General features: G+C 36.8%; 2 protein-coding genes across 2 annotated transcripts; both read right to left on the bottom strand.

Moving 5' to 3' along the window:
- Nucleotides 1-2,440: 2,440 nt before the first annotated feature.
- On the bottom strand, nucleotides 2,441-3,400 carry LOC145667654 (uncharacterized). Its single transcript, XM_081735112.1, has one exon. It carries the CDS (start codon nucleotides 3,398-3,400, stop codon nucleotides 2,441-2,443), a length of 960 nt encoding a protein of 319 aa, XP_081591238.1.
- A 1,296-nt stretch (nucleotides 3,401-4,696) lies between these two features.
- LOC145667655 (uncharacterized) lies at nucleotides 4,697-7,651 on the bottom strand. Its single transcript, XM_081735113.1, has one exon. The coding sequence runs from the start codon at nucleotides 7,649-7,651 to the stop codon at nucleotides 4,697-4,699; it is 2,955 nt and encodes a 984-aa protein (XP_081591239.1).
- Nucleotides 7,652-22,135: the final 14,484 nt, after the last annotated feature.

The raw sequence follows: 22,135 nt of genomic DNA on the forward strand, positions 1-22,135 counted from the left end.
AGTGAAATGGTGGAATGAAGAAAGTGGGAGGAAACGGGAGAACCCCGAGAAAACCCACGAGCACGGTGTTTGTCCACCACAAAGTTCACACGGCGCGAGCTGGGATCGAACCAGGGACCCCAAGCACCGGAGGTGAACGCTCTACCACTGAGCCACCGCGCCCCCAACGTATGTAAAAGAATACGTTACTAAGTACCATATTCAGTGGCGTATTTAAGGGGGGATTCCGGGCTTAAGCCCCCCAAAATTTTATTTACTATATTAAAGTAAATGAAACATCTTGCAGAATTTTCACATTTCCAGCAATAAAGTTAGCAAAGCCCCTCCCCCGAAACAAAATCGTAAATACACCACTGAGGATACTCGTAAAAGTGACACACACATAATCCTACTTGTAAACTGAAAGAAATTCTATTTGGTACTTGATCTTATTCAGGTGCGCACTGAGAAATTTTTGAATGCCACTATGTCTATGTATTATTGAATGGATATTATTCTGCACCCGAAAAGACGATATGTAACTGTAAAATACTTCTACCTACATTATCAGAAAAAATGATGAACTAGATTGTTTTTGTAAGAGAAAGAGTACAGATGAAATGTAAGATCAAATTTTCATGCTACATCAATCATTTCCGTGTTAAACAATTATAATTTTATTGAGAAAATGCAGAAATGTATTGAGTTAGGAAGTCTTTATTGGGCGGGGGGTTCCGGACCAGGCCCGTATCCAGATCGCCCCCCCCCCCCTGCATATTTGGGCTGGCTACGGGCCTGTTCTGGACCCGGTTCTAACTCCCGTAAGCGCGTCCCTGGTCTTACTCTAAGCGTACGAGTTTAAATGAAATAAAACAAAAAGGATGAGATTTCTGGTGAGACGAATCGCTTAGCAAACTATAGGCTAATCTAATACATTATTTATATTGACAGCTAACATTACTAGAAAACTCATAATTTAATCCGAATCACGCGGAAAGAAAAGAATTACATATTTGCACGGAAACTAAATAATAGATTTTCAACATTCCTCTTGAAGGGTGCACATCTAGAATGAAAGTACCATCAAATTTGGAATTATACAGGGTCTGACAAGGAAATCCGACGGTTTTTGCAATCATGGTACAAGTTTGTAACTCGAAACAGGACAAAATTTATCATTATTTATTTATTTTTTCTTACTTATGAAATGCCATTTATGGATGGTTAACAATATTAATGAAAAAAGTTTACGTTTCAAAAATGATGTCATCCAAATCAGAACTCTTTATTTGAACCCTTAATTTCCAATAAGAAAACTGAATAATAAATGTAACATTGTAAGTCTTCATTAACCATGTAAATTTGAAGTAATAATGTGTAGTGCTATTCGAAAAATACAATTTTATGTTGAGTTGGCAACACTGCTAACCTTGTGGTACCGAAGAATGCTAACCTTGTGCTAAACAATGTCCCCCTACTGATATATATTTCATTTCAAAACATGACAGCCTGAACACCCCTGCCGGCATTTTTCTTAACATTGAATAGAGCAAAAAAAGAAAAAAAAAGTACGAAGGGAGACCCTTAGTTGAAGATTTAGTAACATCTTACACCTACAATTTCCAACAATATAGCTTCTTTCAGAAGCATATATATTTATATATATAGGGTGTAACATAAATGCATGGCCAAAAGTTATGATCTAATTACAGACATCCAAATAAGTAAAAATGTTCCTATAAACATGGATCCGATGCCGCTTTGTTTCCGAGATACAGGGTGTTCAAATATTGAGTCCCTCCAATGGCTCACTATGGGAAAAGGAATTGAAATGTTCAATTATTACAGGAATAATACAATCAAGTGCAATTATACCTTTGCAAATACATTTACACTAACATAGAGTTTGGGATGTTAGTGTTGCCAACCTAGTACAACTTGGTACCTGGATGATGTAATCCTTGTGTAGGCGCTGGTTTCTTAATAATTCTTCGACGTTGCCTTAAGACTGTTCAATATATTTGTATTTCATAACACACAAGATTATATGAATTCAAAAAAAATACAAACAAACTTGCTATATGAACACTATTATATGTGGATTAATGCGATATTAACACAACAAAGGTAGCTACCGTTGCTTTCTTGGTGTCCTGTTTTTCACACACACTCTCACCCCTGCTGGGGAGAAGAAGTATTAGTTTTTATGTTGCTGCCTCTTCATTTACTTACTGGCGTTAGTTTTTATTGAGAAGAACGCTCAGTTCTGAACATACCGCCCGCCTTGAAGGAATTTCTTCAACAAATCTATGAATGATTAATTTGGTTCATGAACCTAATATACACAACAATAGATAACACAAGTTATGAATGGATGATATAAACATAAACAGAATAATGCACACACAACACAACACACTATGAATCACACAATGTACACACTCTGAATAACACCAACACATTAACTCTCCTTAGGAAGCGGGCACAATTGACGAATAGATCTTGTTGTTGTACCTCTGGTAGTTATCACTGTCGCCACTCGTACTATTCCGTCCTTCCCAGGAAACAATTGCACAATACGTCCAGTTTTCCATTTTAGAGGTGGAATGTTATCTTCTTTGATGAGCACCAAATCACCTTCCAGAAGATTGGGGAATTTTCTTCTCCACTTGGATCGTTCTAGAAGACTTGATAGATACTCCCTTGACCATCTGGACCAGAATTGCTGATGAAGTTGTTGTATGTATTGCCATCTCGAAAGTCGGTTGACAGGAATATTTTTCAAGTTAAGTTCTGACATGGTAGTGAGTGCGTCGCCTATTAGGAAATGACCAGGTGTTAAAGGATGTAGGTCGTTTGAATCATTTGATAATGGTGTTAGGGGTCTAGAGTTTAAGCAAGCCTCAATCAGTGTCAAAATAGTGTCCATCTCTTCGTAGGTGAGTGAAGCATTCCCCACAACTCTCTTTAAATGGTATTTGAAAGATTTAATTGATGATTCCCATAAGCCTCCAAAGTTTGGTGATCTTGTTGGAATAAAAACCCACGTGATGTTATCAGCCGCTAGAAAATTATGTAATTTTTCTTTATGGTGTTCTGATTCAAATAAAGTCTTCAATTCTTGTAGTTCCCTTTTTGCACCAACGAAGTTACTTGCATTGTCAGAATACAGTTTAGCGCATTTTCCTCGACGAGCCATGAATCGCTTTAATGCTCCAATAAACGCCTCTGTAGTTAGATTACTAACAAGTTCAATGTGAACCGCCTTAGTCGCAAAACACACGAAAAGTGCTATATATGCCTTACGGAGTTTGGCTCCCCTTCGGATACTCGATTTAAGGTAAATGGGCCCACAGTAGTCAACGCCGCTGTGAAGAAATGGTCTTGTTGGTTGAACTCTGTCAGCTGGTAGATCTCCCATCATCTGTTTACCATCTTTAGGATTGTTTCTGAAACATGTGACACACTGATGCACAACTTGACGAACCAAATTCCGTCCGAATTCCGTCCAAATTCCGAATACGATTGTTGCAAGGATGATAACAATAATTGAGGCCCGGCATGCAATAGCTTCTTATGTTCTTCTTGGGCAATTAACTTTTTCAAATTGCAGTTAGCTGGAAGTACAATAGGATGTTTCTGTCCTTCAGTAAGATCTGCTGCATTTAATCTTCCTCCGACTCTGATGATTTGCCTCTGATCCAAGTATGGGTTCAAATTTCTCAGTTGACCTTGGTTGTCGACTTCCTTTCCTGATCTCAATGCATTTAATTCCTTGTGAAATGCTTGTTGTTGTGATAGTTTAATAAGACATTCGAGTGCTTCATGGAATTCACTTACTGTAAGATGTCCATGCTCTCTGTCACAATTAGATCTTCTCATGTGTGTGAATCGTAGGCAATAAGCAGTTACACGTTGCAATCTTCTTAATGATGAATATCTGTCTAAGAGTTGACACGGTGTTGTAGAAACCATTACTGCTGCATTTTTTCGTCGCTCGGGAACATCGCTTAGGTCACAAACATCTTCCCTCGTCTGTGAGTCTAATTTCTCAGATAGCCAGGAAGGCCCGTGTCACCATAATTCATTATCAAGAATCTCTGATGGTGTTAATCCTCTCGATATATGATCTGCTGGATTCTCCTCTGTTCTGATGTGTCTCCATTCATAGTTACAAGTCAGTTGTTGAATTTCCGCGACATGATTTGCAACATACGTCTTCCATTGAGAACAAGGTCCTCTTATCCATGCTAATACAATGGTGGAATCTGACCATAAAACAACCTTATCGATCTTGCAGTGTAATGCTTGTATTACTTTCTGAGTTAGCTGTGCAAGTAACAAAGCTGCACAAAGTTCTAGGCGAGGAATAGTTGTCTTCTTCAAAGGTGCTACTCGAGATTTTGAACATAGTAAGTTTGCTGTGAATTTCCATTTTTTGTGCTAGATGTTACATATATACAAGCTCCATATCCATTCTGAGATCCGTCGCAAAATCCGTGAATTTCTACCTGCGATTGTGTTTCTTGAATAACCTTCCGCTGAACATGTAGTAATTCCAACTCTTGAAGTTGCTGCTCAAAAGTTTCCCACTCTGAATGCAATGGGGCTGGAACCTTTTCATCCCAATTCAATTTTAATTCCCACAAACGTTGCAGAAATATTTTTGCCTTAAGAATAACTGGTCCTATTAATCCTAAGGGATCAAATATGCTCGCTACTGTAGCAAGATAGTCCTCTTCGTGATTTGTTGAGGGTTGTTTCTTGGTTTGACAGAGAAAGAAAATGTGTCTTTAATGGGATTCCACAACAATCCTAAACTTCTTGTGATGCAATCATCATTTGGTTGAATGGTGAAATTTGATTCTTGAAGTTCACTGGGTATTTTTGAAAGCAGTGAAGTGTCGTTGCTACACCATTTGCTCAAACAAAAACCACCTCTTTGCAGAAGAGTTGTGAGTTGACCTTGTAATTCATGTAGTTCCTTCTTCGTGTTTGTCCCTGTTTGAAGATCATCAATATAGAAATCCCTCATTGCAACTTCTGCTGCCTTAGGGAAATTCTTCTTCTCTTCTATGGCTAGTTGCTGAAGACATCTAGTGGCTAGGAAAGGAGCTGCTGCAGTACCAACAGTTTTGAGTCGATATATTTTTATTTCTTCTTGAGGGTTTTCTCTCCACAGTATTTTCTGGTAGTTTGCATCTGAATCATGTACCCTAATGTTGCGATACATCATCTCTATATCAGCTGTCATGACGTATTGATGTTGCCTGAATCTTGCTGTTATGGAAAATAATTCTTCTTGGATTGTAGGCCCGACTCTCATCGTGTGATTTAATGAAAGTCCAGAAGTTGTTTTGCACGATGCATCAAATACAACCCTGAGTTTGGTAGTAGTACTGGTCTCCTTCATTACGCAATGATGGGGAAGATAGTAGTCTGGCATCATTGTATCGCACTCTGCTCTAGTTATTTCTTCCATATGGCCCAAATCTTCGTACTCTTTCATGAACGCTATATATGCCCTTTTTTTCTCAGTATCCTTTATAAGCCTTTTTTCCATTGAATAAAGTCTTCTCGTTGCAATCTCCTTGGATTTACCAAGATTTCCCACATTTTCTTTAAAGGGAAGTCTGACGATGAATCTCCCAGTCTCGTCTCTCCGGTGTGTTTCTTTGAAGTGTCTTTCACATTCTGCTTGCTCTTGACTTAATGGACGTTTTGTTGAACATTCTTCTATCGTCCAGAATTTTTGTAATTGCTCGTGTATTTTTTCTGTTGTGGAGAGGTGACACACATTTGTCGAAATGTGTGGTTGAGTGTCTATTTTTCCAGCTACAATCCAGCCAAACAATGTTTTGTGCAAGGTTGGATACCCTGCCTTGAGTTTTATTTGCCCTTCACAAAGTAGATCAAAGAATACTTCCGCCCCCAATAACATGTCAATACGCTGTGGTATGTTGAAGCTAGGATCTGCTAATTCAATGTTGGAAGGTATTTCCCACAATGACGTGTCTACATGAACCATAGGCAAGTCTTGTGATATTTGCGGCAATATGATGAAGTCTAATGTGGCTGAATAATTGTTATGTCTTGACTTAATTGTAGCCTGAACGCTATGGCATGACCTTGTATTAGCATTACCTATACCATTTATGTGTACAACGCTATTACTCTTTGTTAGTCCCAATAATTGAACCATTCTGTTCGTTAGAAAATTGGACTGAGAAGCACAATCGAGAAGTGTTCGACACATTTGAAAATTACCCAGTTTATCTTTAACATATACTACACCTGTGGATAGCATAACGCTTGGTGGTTTCCTAAGATTCTGCGGTACACTGTTTGTAGAACGAATATTCTTATCTTCACATTCCTGCCCGAGTGATGTGGTCGCAGCGAGCGTGTTTTGACCTTGACCTATTTCCCTTTCATCTTGTGGTTCATTCGCTCTAGTGGGCGATGGACAACGCGAGTAGTGCAGTAATGTGTTATGCTTTTTATTGCATATTTTACAATTACCTGATAAGCACTCATTTGCCTTATGTGCTCGTTTGAGACAATTTATACACAAAGAAAGACGTTTAACTTCTTTAATTCTATCTCCTATAGATTTTTTCAACAATGATTGGCATTGAAATAATTTGTGTGAGCCTTTACAGCTGGGAGATGCATTGTTGTCGGAATATGTTACGTGTGCTGTCGTTGAGTAAGAACTCTTTTTGCCTGCCTTATTTGTTTGTTGATATTTGTTATTTGGAACTGAGGGTGTCTCTTTAGGTCTACGCTTATTATCAACTGCGTCTAAAACTTGGCAACGCTGCTGTAAAAATTGTGTCAGCTGTGACATGCTCGGCAATTCATTCGTTGATTGTGTTTTCTCCCACTCCTTATGTGTTGTATTGTCTAGTTTGGTCGCAATCAAATAAATAAGTAATGCATCCCAGCTTTCTGTCGGTTGACCTAATGATTTTAAAGCCCTCAAATGTTTTACTGTGCTGTCTAAAAGAGATTTAAGCGAAACAGCCGACTCACGTTCCACCATTGGCATTTCAAATAAAGCTTTGACGTGTTTGTTAACAATATACTTTTTGTTTTCAAAACGTTCTTTGAGTAAAGTCCATGCTACGTCATAGTTTTCAGAAGAAATTTCCAAGGCTTGTATTACTTCAAGCGCCTCCCCACGTAGAGAAGAACGTAAATAATGAAACCTTTGCACTGGCTGCAATGTGCTATTGTTATGTATTAATGCCTGAAACGTGTCATAGAACGACAACCACTCATCGTAGCTTCCAGAAAAGGTCGGAAGGTTTATCACCGGCAACCTAACTGATGGATTAGAATTGCTTGCTTCATTGTTTTCATTTTTCTTTGCACTGGAGCTGTGTTGATTTATGAACACTTCCGCCTTAGCTGCTAAATCAAAATAAGTACTCTCGAATTGCTCTCTTTCTTGCGTTTCCTGATAAATTTCTGATGAACCCTGTAACATTTCTATTTCGGATTGTATTGCATCAAATTCATCATAGCACTGTTTTATTTTCTCGTAACGTAACACTAACTGCGTAATATTCTGATCTTCTGTAAAGCTATCTACAAAAGGTTTAAAACGAGTGAGTTTGGCCTTAATTTGACCTCTCTTGAAAACTAATTCTTTCATTCTGTCCGTCATGCTTCACTCAAATTAAATACACTTTTAACACTTACGTTCTAAATGAGGCTTTGCTTTTACAGGCTTACTTTGTATAAGTGATACAAGGATAATATTATATTGATATATGCACTCACTACCTACCTTGTTAACTGCACTGTAGAATCCTGATCCGGCGTGGATGGACCATTTGGTCGTTGTAATCCTTGTGTAGGCGCTGGTTTCTTAATAATTCTTCGACGTTGCCTTAAGACTGTTCAATATATTTGTATTTCATAACACACAAGATTATATGAATAGGGTGCAGCGTTTTACCACTTTTTTCCCGGAATGAAATGTAATACCTGGCAAAAGTGGCCAATCCACATGGACATTTCAGGTATAGATTATTTTTCAAATCAGACAATATCTTCTGTGAGAACTATTGCCTCAAAGTTTCAAAATTTACCTGAAAATTACAAAAAAATACCAAAGTTGTTCATTAATTTGAGTTATGTTAAAATAAACATATTTTTGGTTAAATACATGTCAGTTGCTATGAAAACTGACATTCAAGTATAAAAATGCCAGTTATATGCCCTTGGGGGAAATAAGGGTGCCTCCTCTGGGGCCAGAAAAGGGGGCAAATTCAGTACAATTAATCGGTTGTGCAGCTCCTCGCTCACCTGGCAATATAGCCTGGCCAAGTGACCCAGAGCCCACCATGTAGAGGTGGCTGCACCTAGGGCTCCTCTGCTAGGCCTATCCAATCAACCAACCATATGTTGGTCCGGATGAACTGATCCGATTAGTCACTGTCAGGAAAATTGTCACAAATTGGGACTTTGATTGAAATTTAGACGCAGCTTGCCTAGAAAGTGAGGTTGACCTGATTATTCCGCCTCTAGCATCACTGGCACATACTCGGGAGGCTTCCTCAGTGACTAATTTCACTATCCTTCTACTGCCACCGTGTGGCATGGATGGACGGTGAAGGAGCATTCTGGCACAATGTTGTCAGGAAGTGAAAGTTTGACCATAAGCTATTTGTTTGGTACCGTCCATAGAACTTACTGGTAGTACAGTTATTGAAACATCAGTGTTTTCCCAAAAGATCATTGCAGTGTAATCGTTTGCCTCGAAATTCAGTCTGGGAATGATGTTATATCTAATGGAATTATGGAGATTCCTGCTTAGTATTCTCGAGCTCTAAGAATCTTATGTAATGCATCTTGTCGGACAACAAGTCGACTATCAGTCATCATGGCGAGAAGAAATTTTTTGGGAGTGCAAAGAATGCATTCGTCTGAATGGATGAACGGATTACAGCCTGGTATTTCCTTGGTAAGTATCTAGACCTTGAATGGCCTCAAAGACGTGAGAGGACCATCATGCAATGGAAGACTATCTTTTGATACGGCATTGCATAACCACATAGACTCTAAGTATGAATGTCGCAATTTCTATTAATTTCTTGGTAGTTTTTTTGTTGCAATATACAATGTTAAAATTCTTTTTGCACTAGTCAACCAGCTAGCTTTGTTTAGTTTGCCAGGGAACATAGAAACAAGCTCTTCCGGGCATGCTCTGGAGTCAATAGCTTGAGATATCTGGAACAAGCATCTCAGGTCCCTACTGAGTTTTCTGTGCTCTTCTGGACTATGATGAGGTAAGTCACATTTTATTGGTTTGAATAGCAACACTGAAAGCTTTTTCACGGTTAGATAGTTTTGAAACTATGGGACGTGCGTAAGAATAGGGGCTTGAATAAACGCCGTGAATATGCGTGAAGAGAGCTCGGAACAGCAGTTCATTAAAATGCAAGAGACAAATAGCCCATTGCATTTGTTTTCCTGTTAGTTCTTCTAATTTTCGAAGAACAACTCCATTTCAAGCATGTTAGTGTATGTTCCTTCACACCCAAGAACCTCAACTTTATCAAAGCCAACTTTGAGTTGGTTCATGATGTAGGGCCTATTCGAAAATAGCTCTGGTCTCGTCATATGCAGAGACGGAGGATGGTGTCACGTGACCAACATATTGAGAGTTACATTCAGCCAGAAGTGATAAGTGCTCTTCTCTAACGATACCTGTGTGTTTTAGTGTCATCCTTTCTATCATCAAAGTATAGGATTTTAATGGGATCATCATTTCTAGAACTTTCTTTTAAATTCCAAGCAAGTTTAAGTTTCGCACGCCTTATTTTGTTCCTGTCTACAGTTAAAGCAAATGTTATGTCGCTAGATTTTTGAGAAGTTATAATTCCATTCTTTGAAGCTGCCTGAAGCACAGTTGTTATATGTGCCGCAGAACTCTCGCTTACATTGTATCTCTGAGCAATCATAACAGTTTCAGTCAAATCTACGAAAGTCGTTCCCAAAGTAATGCATCCTTTTTTTATGGAAACTAATGGAGATACATAACTAACAACAGCACAGCTAAACCGAGCAATATTTCAGTTACAGACTCATTTTTCCACATAGTTCTCACCATTTGTTATACACTTTTGCCAACGATGAACCAGAGCCTGCATGTCGCGCTTGTAAATATCGGCATTCCATGGACTGTCTTTTGGATTCCGGCTCGTAGTGATAACACCACGTATCATCTCCAATGACGATGCTATCCTAAAACTAGTCATGCTCATCTTCATATTGGTCCCGAAGGGAAAAGGCAAGGACGAAAAAAGTTGTAGAAACGCTTAATTGTACTGAATTTACCCTCTTTTCCGGCCCCAGAGAAGGCACTACTATCCCCCTCAAGCGTATATAACTGGCATTTTGAGACTGGAATGTCAGTTTTCATAACATCTGGCATGTATAAACCCAAAAATATGTTTACTTTAACATAACAAAAAAAATGAACAATTTTGGTATTTTTTTGCAATTTTCAGTGAAATTTTGAAACTTTGATGCAATAGTTCTCACAGAAGATATTATCTGATTTGACAAAAAATCTATACCTGAAATGTCCATGTGGATTGGCCACTTTTGCCAGGTATTACATTTCGTTCCGAAGAAAAAGTGGCAAAACGACCCACCCTATTATATGAATTCAAAAAAATACAAACAAACTTGCTATATGAACACTATTATATGTGGATTAATGCGATATTAACACAACAAAGGTAGCTACCGTTGCTTTCTTGGTGTCCTGTTTTTCACACACACTCTCACCCCTGCTGGGGAGAAGAAGTATTAGTTTTTATGTTGCTGCCTCTTCATTTACTTACTGGCGTTAGTTTTATTGAGAAGAACGCTCAGTTCTGAACAGTACCGTTGTTTCTTATTGTGCGCCGTTAATTAACTTCACACTTGGACGCCTTGTCTTTCGAAAACGAAGCGGGATCTGTCTCATGTTTAGGAACGTTTTGATGTCAGCAATCATAGGCTAACGTGTGGACGTGTAGTGCTATTCGAAAACATAACAATTTGTACAAGGTTGGCAACACTGACAACCCAATAACCTCAAATGCTGATTAGTTTCATTCTCTTTGTTAGTGTAAATGTATTTGCACAGATATAATAGCACTTGATTGCATTATTTTTGTAATATTTAACATTTTTATTCTCTTTCCCATAGTGAGCCAGAGGAGGGACTCGTCATTTGAACATCCTGTATTTCGGAAACGAAGCGGCTTCGGATCCATGTTTATAGGAACATTTTTCCTTTTTGAATGTCCGCAATCACCTCGTCACTTTGGCCATTCATTTATGTTACACCCGGTATATAACGAGTACTTTATATCTTGAAATATACATTACGCCCATATATATATAAGAAATCTTACTGACACGATACTGTTCGCAATTTTGATTTACCAAGATGAGACATGGCATGAGTATTTGCTTGTTAAAGTACTTGGTTTCATATTGACATCCACATGTGCCATCTTCATTCAATATGGCGACTGTTTAAAAATAAAAGTATCCATAATGTCTTTAATACAGGGTTTTCATAAAGTCTGGACGGATTTAATTTGCTTATAATTTTCATAAAAATGCTCATAATGAAATCAAATAAAGTGCAAACGGTAGCGGAAGGATTAAATTTTTAGTTGGCAACACTGTTAGATAAGCGGCAACTCTGAGAGAGATAGCCCTAAAGTGAACGTTTGGTGCGCTGTGTCCTATGATCATCTGATTGGACCGTTCTTTTTTAAAGAGGAGACCGTGAATGGAGATTCGTACCTGGATATGTTGCAGAAATACCTCATTCCGGAACTGGAGGCACGTGGAATCCAGAACGACATCGTGTTCCAACAGGACGGGGCACCCCCTCACTATGCAATCAAGGTGAGACAGTTCCTTGACGAGAAATTCCCTAACCGATGGATTGGGAATGGCGCCCAGTTGGAGGTGTGACGGTGAATGAACTGAGCTGGTGCAGATTACAGGTAAAAATGTAATCCTTCCGCTACCGTTTGCACTTTATTTGATTTCAATATGAGCATTTTTATGTAAATTAAATCCGTCCATACTTTATGAAAACCCTGTATTGATGCTAGAAGATAAAATAAAAGTGTTTTTTTTTAGTCCTCATAAGAACTTTACAACTTTTGTTTCGATAGTTCTTTTTTCGTCATGCTACCATGTTTCAAAATGGTAGTCGTTCTAAAACTTAAAACATCCATAACTTTCTCCCTATTAATCGTAGAGAAAACATGAAAAGTGAAAAAGTTGTTCGATACGTGCGCTGCCTGTCTCTCGATAACTGGTACTTAGAATGTATCAAGCCAAAGGTTTGGGGAAGACAACTAATATAAATAATATTGAAAAGATTCTATTGTTTGTTTATTACTGACATGTTGATACATTTTTTCTAGTTTCCGCAGTTAAATAATTCACAGGAGAGGGAACTAGAAAGTTCTGAAAAGAACCATCATTTACCCTTTAACACTAATCCATTAGTTGTTTATAGTCACTGAATATTTTACTATTTGTATATTTCTAAATCTCAGTTTAAATGAATGAATGGTCATAGGCCCCATAGCAGAACATGCCGCGATCTGCGATGTGATAGCAGAAAATTTGCCGCGCCTGTGCAGAAATATTGCCAGAGGAAAAATAAATAGCCAACAGAAAAGTATAAAACTATGCCTGATATATGTAGGTGCCTGATAAATGCACAGACGACTCGAATAAATACAGTAAGAACTGTTTTTTTTACGTCGTATAAAGCGTATTTTAACAATCACACGTGTTTCTTCTGCAGATTTTTTTTTTTTTTTTTTTTTTTTTTTGCAGAATTCTTGCAGAATTTTTTTGAAGAAGTCCTGCAGAAAATTTTTGACTTACAAAAGCTCATCGCAGAAAGACAAAGAAAGTTCTGCCATCGAGATCATAGGTAATTGTGTGGTATACTAATGTTAATTCAAAAGCTGTGATTTCACTCTTTTAGTTACGCAAAGTTAATTAAAGTGTTGTTCGCACAAAAATGTACGAAATTTACATCTAATATTGGTGTTCTCATTATGACACTCCAAAATGATAAACGCACTTCTGAAACATCCACTGAGATCTGTATGTACTCAAAAGATAGACAGCGTTGTGAAAGAATTTTTTTAAAAAAGATAAATATTCGTTTGGGAAAACGTATCTCTACTAATTTTCTATGAATCATTTTAGTGTTCTCTAAGAGTTATACATTCATGAAGAAGAACATTTCGGATCAAGAGCTTGTCAACGGAAGTAGTTCCGGTTGAGCTCTACCGGTACCGGCAGCTCTTTTCACGTAGCTCCTATTAATCTTAACTCAAATTGAAATAAAATATCCTACAAAAAGTGCATTAATGTGACTGGTCCGGTCAACATTATGAATATCTTAGTTCCTAGTTTCCTTGATAGAAAAATTGTACCAAAATCACCTGAATACTTGAAACGAACAGTGACAAATTAATTGCATAAAGGATAACATGCAAACTATGTTTAAGAAAACTGAGTTAAACCAAAGATTATGTGAATCAGAAAACCCCTACAGGAAAGATACATATTGGTCGATATTTCTTTTAGTTCTACCATAGAAGCTAACATGTTAAATTCGAATTATTATGCATACTTGATCATAAGTTGAACACATGGACGTACCTTGTAACAAGTAAACTATCTTGATCAAAATTGGATCTATCTGCTTGTCTAAGTAACACACAATCTCCTTTTGAATTCTTGCCAAAGTACTGAATGGGCATGAAATCAAGGCACGATACACTTGTGACAACAGGGAAGTAATAGGAGTTGGTTGATCTTATTAAGAGATGCCGAGCTCTTGGTTAATCCTACCTTTTCGAAAGATGGATATAATGGAAAAAAGTATGGACGGAAGAGCATTTTGCACTTTTCGACAGCACTTTTCTAAATAAATTTCCAGGTTTTTTATTTGCCCGGCACTCCAACATCACATGCCCCGTTATTGCGACCCTTAAAAAAAAAGAATCCTAATCTTATCAAACTAGCAAATTCTTTGTGTAAAGTTATCCAGAGACAGTTATTTAGCCATAAATACACCACAAACAACTGTGTAATGCTGTGAAAGTAGTCTTCTATCTATACACCAGAAACGCTCGATGCAGGTAGAACATACGTATTTACCCACTTCAAGGACACTACATAGGGTAACCCCAGGTGAAAGTGGCAGTACTTTTGGAAATGGTAGTATAGGTGATTCTAAGCAAAATGTTCATATGAACATGAGTCCGATTTTGAACAATAACTGAAATTTGAACAGAAACTGTTGTTCACACTCTAGTTACTCTAAATTCATGATTCGTAAGTCATTGTCTTTTAGAATGAAAATGAAATGAAATCTTTGAGTTTTACGTCCCACGGTTATTCCGGTTAGGCTAAAGTAGACGGTGATGATGAGTGATGAATGAAATGGTGGAATGAAGAAAGTGGGAGGAAACAGCAGAATCCCGAGGAAACCCACACACACGGTGTTTGTCCACTACAAAGGTCACTTGGCGGGGACTGGGATCGAACCCGGGAGCCACCGCGGCCCCCTTCTTTTACAATGAATCTGACACTCGAATGACACTACACACATGTCACAGATTCATAAATTTGGGAGAGAAAACCCCGAAACCTTTTTTCGAGAAATAGGGCTACTTTTTTTTTTTTTTTTTTTTTTTTAACATTTGGAAACTTTCATCCAGATCCTAGGCTCAGTTTTCGAATGAAAGGTACGTGGAAAAAAATGTACTTCTTCCAGGCTGTATATATTTGCCAAGTTTTATTGACCTGCAATTAGTAGATATGAAGATAAGAAAACCTTTCCGAACCATAGGCAACAATATTTTTAATTAATGTGACTTAGAGAAAACTAAAAAACGGCAGAATCAGTGTGTATTTGGGTTTCATACGTAAACTGTACAACATACCTTTATGAGTAAAACGAGTAGCGGAGGAAGTACGTATGACATAATTACTCCAATCATCATTAATAATCTCGACCATCACATGAATCATTGATTTTAAAAGGGAATGATATATAACCTCACTTTTTCTTTCAACTTAGTGCATTTTATAACATAACCTTTAAGAATTCATTGTTATTATTATTATTGTTTGTTTTAAGTTTAACGTTCCTTTGCAGCATAGAGGCCATATGAGACGTGAACTTACTATTAAAACAGTTTAAATTTGATTCAGAACCACCGTAATATGTTCAAACTTCAGAGATTTCTATGGGTAATCAAAGACGGGACCCCATGTTCAAAGAAAAGTGCACGCACCATCTATTAGGTCAATGAAGAGAGGAAAAGTGAAGTCAAATTGCAAAGTATTTTGTCAAAACAGTATATGCAAGATAGCACTCTCTTCTTTTATCCATATATTGTTTTCTACGGGTCGTGTTTTGAACCGCAACAAACAAGGATTGTGCATTAACCGATAATGCGCTTTATCAATTGTTACGTAACAGAATAAATATGAAATACTTTTGTATGACAATAATGAAGCATGGATAGATTGTAAGTGATAATGCAGCCTTTAGTGGCCAGGCAACGGCGACTCATTTTTAATTTATAGTGTTAAAATGTGCAGATAGTGTGTTTCTTTTATATCTCAAGTTATAATTAAAAGGTTGGTAAGATTCCTTCTTTTTAAAAAAAGACGTTACAGGTTTTCAATAACGGAAATTCGTGAATAATAATATAAACCAAAAAGTAAGCTAAAATAGTGCGAACGGTTCAAGAATTGATTTGCTGATTAAAAGAGAAGACAACCTGTTCTGATGGAAATCTACAGTAGGTATCATAGGTCATAATGAGGCATGAAACATGGTAAGTTGTAGAAAGATACCTAGATAACAATGATTAAATATCTGACACGCTGAAATTGCTGGAAATTATCCACAAAATAATATACTGACAGCTGCGTACATTTGATCAAGACCAGTGGCGTATTTACGATTTTGTTTCGGAGGAGGGGGCTTTGCTAACTTCATTGCTGGAAATCTGAAACCTCTGCAAGATGTTTCATTTACTTTAATGTAGTATATAAAATTTCGGGGGGGGGGGAGCTTAAGCCCGGAAGCCCCCCTTAAATATGGCATTGATCAAGCCTGAATCATTTCTAGATATTGCTTTCTATATTAGAGTATGTGATGATTTATTACACTGGTATACAAAATTTTGCTTATTATTATTTCTTGATGAATTTTTATGTATTTTGACCCCCTGAACACGAATCCGGCACTTATTTTTATGCAGTGTCAATATTTTCAGTGATATAAGCATGTTTTATTTTTCTATTTATACTGGTTTATGCAGAGCAATTTGCGTGTATTTATTTCGATACTCGCTAGGTGGTAGCATTTGATCACCAAGTTAAGACACTCATTGATCAATATCGAGCATTGAGATGTAGAATGTCTAAAATTACATATGTTTCATTCAGGCTTGGATTTATTTAGGAAGAATTTAAGAGATATTAGCGAAGAGCACGGGGAACGTTTTCATAAGGACATCTAGGTAATGGAAAGAAGATACGAAGGAAGGTGGGACTGTGCAATGATGGGATTATATTTGGGGGTTAGTCCGTGACGAAGTGAACGTTTCCCACAAAAGAAAAAGAACCACTAACCTTCACTTTTGCCTACGGAATTCCCGTACTTGATGAACACTTTCCTCCAATCTCAATTAATTTTCTATATTTTTTATAAGAAATGTAATATAATATTCATATATTTTGGTATTTATGTATTGTTATGTAGATTTTTGTTACCCAGAAAGTTGATGTCCAAAATGTGTGTGTTATGTTTATAGTTCAATGTTTCTATAAGATACAATTGTGTAATATGTTACTGTTTCAATAAAATCTGATATGTTTATATCATCACAAATTTTGACATTACGAGAAAATAACTACCATACTCGTGTTCAGCAGCTACAAATCATTAAGAAACCAATGAAAAATCAACAGAAGCACGACTACAATGTTTGGGTTATGCTTGTAGTTCAATGTTCCTATAAGATACAATTGTATAATATGTTACTGTTTCAATAAAATCTGATATGCTTATATCATCACAAATTTTGACATTACGGGAAAATAACGGCCATACTCGTGTTCAGCGGGTGCAAATAATTAAGAAACCGACGAAAAACCAACATAAGCACGACCTTGATCAAAATTTGTATACCAGTGTTATCAATGATTCCAATTCAGCCAGCGATCAAGTTATGTTTATCGGGTCATATCGAGGTTAATGTAATTTATCTAAACGTGGAGTTTCAAATGTCAAGAAAGCAACCAGTAAGTCGACCAGGTAGTTTCAATAAGGTGAAAGGTGAAATTTTTATAATTTAATTTTCATTTTGAAATACGGGCCCGAATTCTTATTTGTCAAGAAGATAACAATGACCAAATTTATCCTTTGTTTGCAACAGGCCTGTAGCCAGCCCAAAAATGTAGGGGGGGCGGCTGAAGTTAGGGGGCCCGATACAACCATATTATAGTTCATTACCATATTATAGTTTATTTACCAGTCTATCGTGAAAATTTTAGGGGCGCAGCCAAAATTTAGGAGCCCGGCCCCCCTAGATTCCCCCTGGATACGGGCCTGGTTTGCAACATATAATTTTTTATATGCTTGTTGTGCTATTCTAATACCTTAAGACTCTTTCCTAAACACAGTTCTACTTTAATGAAGTTTAAACTGTTAGTCAATTTACTAGTTGTTTTTTTTTTTCTTCAATCCTTTAAGTCAGTTTTCTTTTGAACTCACGTGTTCTTTTCTTTTATCAAATTGTTAAATCTTGATTCTATAAGAATCTCACTTTTGCAATGTAAAGGTGCTGATTCTAAGAGCTGAGTCGGCCTAACCCTCCTGAATTTTGCTTGGCCCTTCGTATTTATGTCAAATCCTCATTTAATATCTTTTTAGATTATACCTGATAAACCTTGAATGCTCCCCACCTCCTCCCAAAAATAGGTTATACAGAAATCGACGGCGCTGTGTGAAACTGGAAAGCTAGTGTGACTGTATATGAACAATTTTTGTTCACGATAAGTAATATATAGTCCGCGTCACCCGAATTGGCGTGCCGCATCAGCCAATAAGCATGTACTGCGCTTTTACTAAACCTTCAGGGAGGAATCTAATCATTCATATTTGTCCACAAATACGAACAAAATCAATTATGAATGATTCGATTCCTCCCTGAAGGTTTAGTAACAGCGCACTGCATACTTATTGGCTGATGCCACACGCCAATTAGGAGGACGCGGACTATAGTAAAATTATCATTAATATTCCCTACGTCATCATGCTGATTCCGAGATGAGCGAGAATCATGATTGAATTAGTTTTATTTAGTTCTAGGAGAAATCCGAACAAGGGACAGACTTTTTATTTTAAATTGGCAAGAAATTTGATCAAAATATATACTAATAAAGCTAGATAATCAATAATACAGAGTTATTTTGATCATTAATATAGAAACAACAACAACAGATAGCAAGTTTGCTTATACAGAAAGTTACAGAATATAGCCCATCTAAGAGTTTAGTCTTACAAGTGCCCTATATTAGCATTCCCGATAACTTGGCATACGTCAATCCTGTATTGCAGTTTTTACCACACACATATTTCGATACGTGATGGTCGCTATCAATGAATGTTCCCGTGGCTCTGTGCAGGCCGGTAGCCAGCCCAAAAATGTAGGGGGGCCCGGCTGAAGTTATGGGGCGAACCAACCATATTATAGTTCATTTGCAAGCCTACCGTGAAAATTTTAGTGGGGGTAGAGAAAATTTGGGGGCCTCGGCCCCACTAGACCCCCCTGGATACGGACCTGGTTCTGTGTCGCACTTTCGGTAAATTATGTGGCATAGCATGTACTTACACGTGATCTTTGATGCAATCCCTTACAAGAATCACATTTACCAAATTCTAAGTCGTATTAAACCCTTTTCCCCAGTAAATGCCGTATCTTTCAGGGTTGTTTCAATATTAATGTTCGAAACTCCGGCGGAAATTAGGAATAATCATGTATAAATACAATAAACTCTGAATATTTAGGTTAATGTAGGGAGAAATACGCATGATGAATTTGAAAAGACGAGCAATACAAATTTATTAGTACTACCTATACAAGACAGAGTGGAACTTTCGAAGTATATTGTGTGATTTGTGTCTGTTTTGAAGAGTAGTTCAAACTTATTCTCATAACGCTGCGTATTTTTCTCACCGCCAAAACTTCATTGCAATCTTGCATAATGGGGAAGTAATACTTCGATTCACATTAGGGAAATGATGACATAAGAGTGTAATATGTTCATTAGTTCTTGATACTCGCTCAACCTGAGTAAATGGAAATTATAGAAGTAATGCCAATTCATCTTCCAATCGAAAATAGAATAGCCAATGACAGAGCTGTAACAATCGGCGGTGAAAGCGTGACCCTTGTATGATAAGATCCTGCATCCTTTATTTGAAGCTCATATTACTTGCTACTTAATACTTGAATGACCCTGTTATTGATTTTGTGTATGTAAGATATGTAGCACATCAAAAAGTTTCACATTAATAATAAATTAGTTTGGTCTCCCCCTGTTAAAATGCAAATATTAAAGTATTTTTAAAGTATATTTAAATACTGTATTATAATGATTGAAACAGATCACATTGTACAATATACAATATCTTGCAAATAGCTAGCTTAGGCTGGGAACTAAAATTTTACAATAGCGTAAGAGTAACTAAAAAGATGGCTAAACCGAAAGATCTAGTAGGCTAACTTGTTTTCTATTATACTTGATTAGTATATATGGTACCACATATACTAATCAGTTCAGTGGAATGTTGCTATGGATGATAAAGGGGATGTCTATGGTGCGTTAAGCTTCAACGGTTACATCTTCAAAATAACTCACTGATTGGGGGATCCATACATACACTCTTGCACTAGCTCTCGAAGAGATTTGCTACGACACTGCCAATGAAGAACGCTGAAGCAGAAAATCGAGATGTCCGAAATAGTTTCAGATAATCTCAAAATAATTGCTATGGCTTTATTTGTATAGCTGCCGCTCACCCTGCGCTCAACGCGATACCAACGTGAGATAGTCAAAACGTTGAAACATATAACTTTCAACATACATGATGGCAAGCAATCGTAGGAATTACTCGTTTGTTATTTTTAAAAATCCCATTCTTCGTATTTATTAATCCCAGTTATTCTCTCGTACACTAATGAGCGCACTCAGTGGGGGAGGAGGCAGGTCCGGACTCGCCACAAAACTTGCTAACTCAATATTCATTTGTACACTTTCTTAAGAGTCTTCACCCCGGCGAAATTAAAATACCACTAATTTTATAGTAATTATGTAATATCTTCAAATAGATAAAAGATAATCGAAATGAGGAACAAGAGCGTCCTAGCCAATATTATTTTACATGAGAAACCGTTATCACGACTCACTTATCTGCTTTCGATTTCGGGCCATTTTGAAAATCTGCATTTATTTTCGCGTTTCTAAACAGCTGAAAACGGAAAGCCACTAGGTGACTTGTGATAACGGTACCTCACGCAAAATAATATTGTCTAGGGCGCTCTTGTTCCATATTTCAATTATCTTTTATCTATTTGAAGATATCACATAATCACTGTAAAATTAGCGGTATTTTAATTTCGCCGGGATGAAGACTCTTAATAAAACTATACTTGTTTAACAGGGAAGTGATTGATGTATGTAGCACGAAAATTTGATCTTACATTTATTTCATCTATGCTCTTTCTCTTATAAGAACAATCTAGTTCTTTTTTTCTTGAAAATATAGGTGGAGATATTTTACAATTACTTATCGTCTTTTCGGGTCCAGAATAATACTCGTTCAATATAGCACAGATGTAGTGGCTTGTAATATTGGACCCTTCCCCCCTCCCAACAAAAATTTCTGGGTGCGCGCCTGCTTATATTGACGCAAATATAAAATCATTAGCGAAACAATTAAGTTCTGATAATATTAGCAACTTAATATTGTTTCTTCTTATCTACATAGTTAAGGAACTTTCTCTCTATTGTTTTAAATAGTTAAACAAAATTGTCTGTGGATAGTATATTAGCTAGATACTATTATTTTTGAGACTTACCTCAAAACAAAAGAGGAAAAAAAGCTTTAAAAAGAAAATATACGAGGAAGATGTGGAATAAGGAAATAAAAAACACACAACTTGATTTTTTGATAGGTATTCTGAATTTAAACACCTAATTTTACTACTCAACATTTAATGGTATTGTGTTCAGATTTGAAAGTTAAAATAAGTCGATGGAAAAGAAGAAACTAAGTTAAAAAAAAAAAAAACAGATGGAGATTACAAATACTCAGACACACCAAAAGGAAAATACAAAATATTCGTTGTTTTAAATTCCGTTTCTTTGTTTAAAAAAAAGGTCTTGCTTCTAATCCGATTACTTAGATAAAAAAAAAAGTTTATTTTATTTTCCTCTTCTTTACCTTTTTCTTGTCGGAGAACGCGAAAGCGAAAGAAAGTGTATCGCATAGTATTTGTATGAAGCCAAACTAACCCATTTTCCAAAGAAAAAGTAACTTGTTTTTCCGCCTTACTTTTTCTTCCTCCTTAGTATAGACCCAGAACCCATTTTTAGCCTCTTAACTCCATCCACCAAACGCACCCAACTTAGTTCCATCTCATCATACAACCACATTGGGGAAGGAAATAAAAAGAAAAAGTATAAAACATAGAAAAGAAAAAAGAAATTCTTAAATCTCGTGTCTTCTAGCAACTGTGGACTTCATTTAAAATTAAGATACAGTGTTAAGTCTCGAGGTGCTTAAAGAACAAATATATATCTAAGAACATTTTTTTTTTTACTTTGTTATCACAAACTTAAACTTCAGTACTCGACCTTTCTCTGTCCTCCAGGCTTTATTTATAATTTGCGAAAGTGTTCATGCACTGGAAGATGTTTATCTAATGTATCTACATATGCTATATAGTGATTATGATTTTGTGTGGTCTTCTCTGACAGCTTGTTCTGTATATTTTCCCTACCAGTCAGA

The sequence above is a fragment of the Thermobia domestica genome, chromosome 13, assembly GCF_964235325.1.
Source record: "Thermobia domestica chromosome 13, izTheDome1.hap1.1, whole genome shotgun sequence".
In the NCBI taxonomy this organism is placed as follows: Eukaryota; Metazoa; Arthropoda; class Insecta; order Zygentoma; family Lepismatidae; genus Thermobia; species Thermobia domestica.

What these genes read in the sequence shown, in the direction of transcription:
- LOC145667654 (XM_081735112.1), bottom strand. Translation starts at nt 3,400, where the DNA reads ATGGGAGATCTACCAGCTGACAGAGTTCAACCAACAAGACCATTTCTT.
- LOC145667655 (XM_081735113.1), bottom strand. Translation starts at nt 7,651, where the DNA reads ATGACGGACAGAATGAAAGAATTAGTTTTCAAGAGAGGTCAAATTAAG.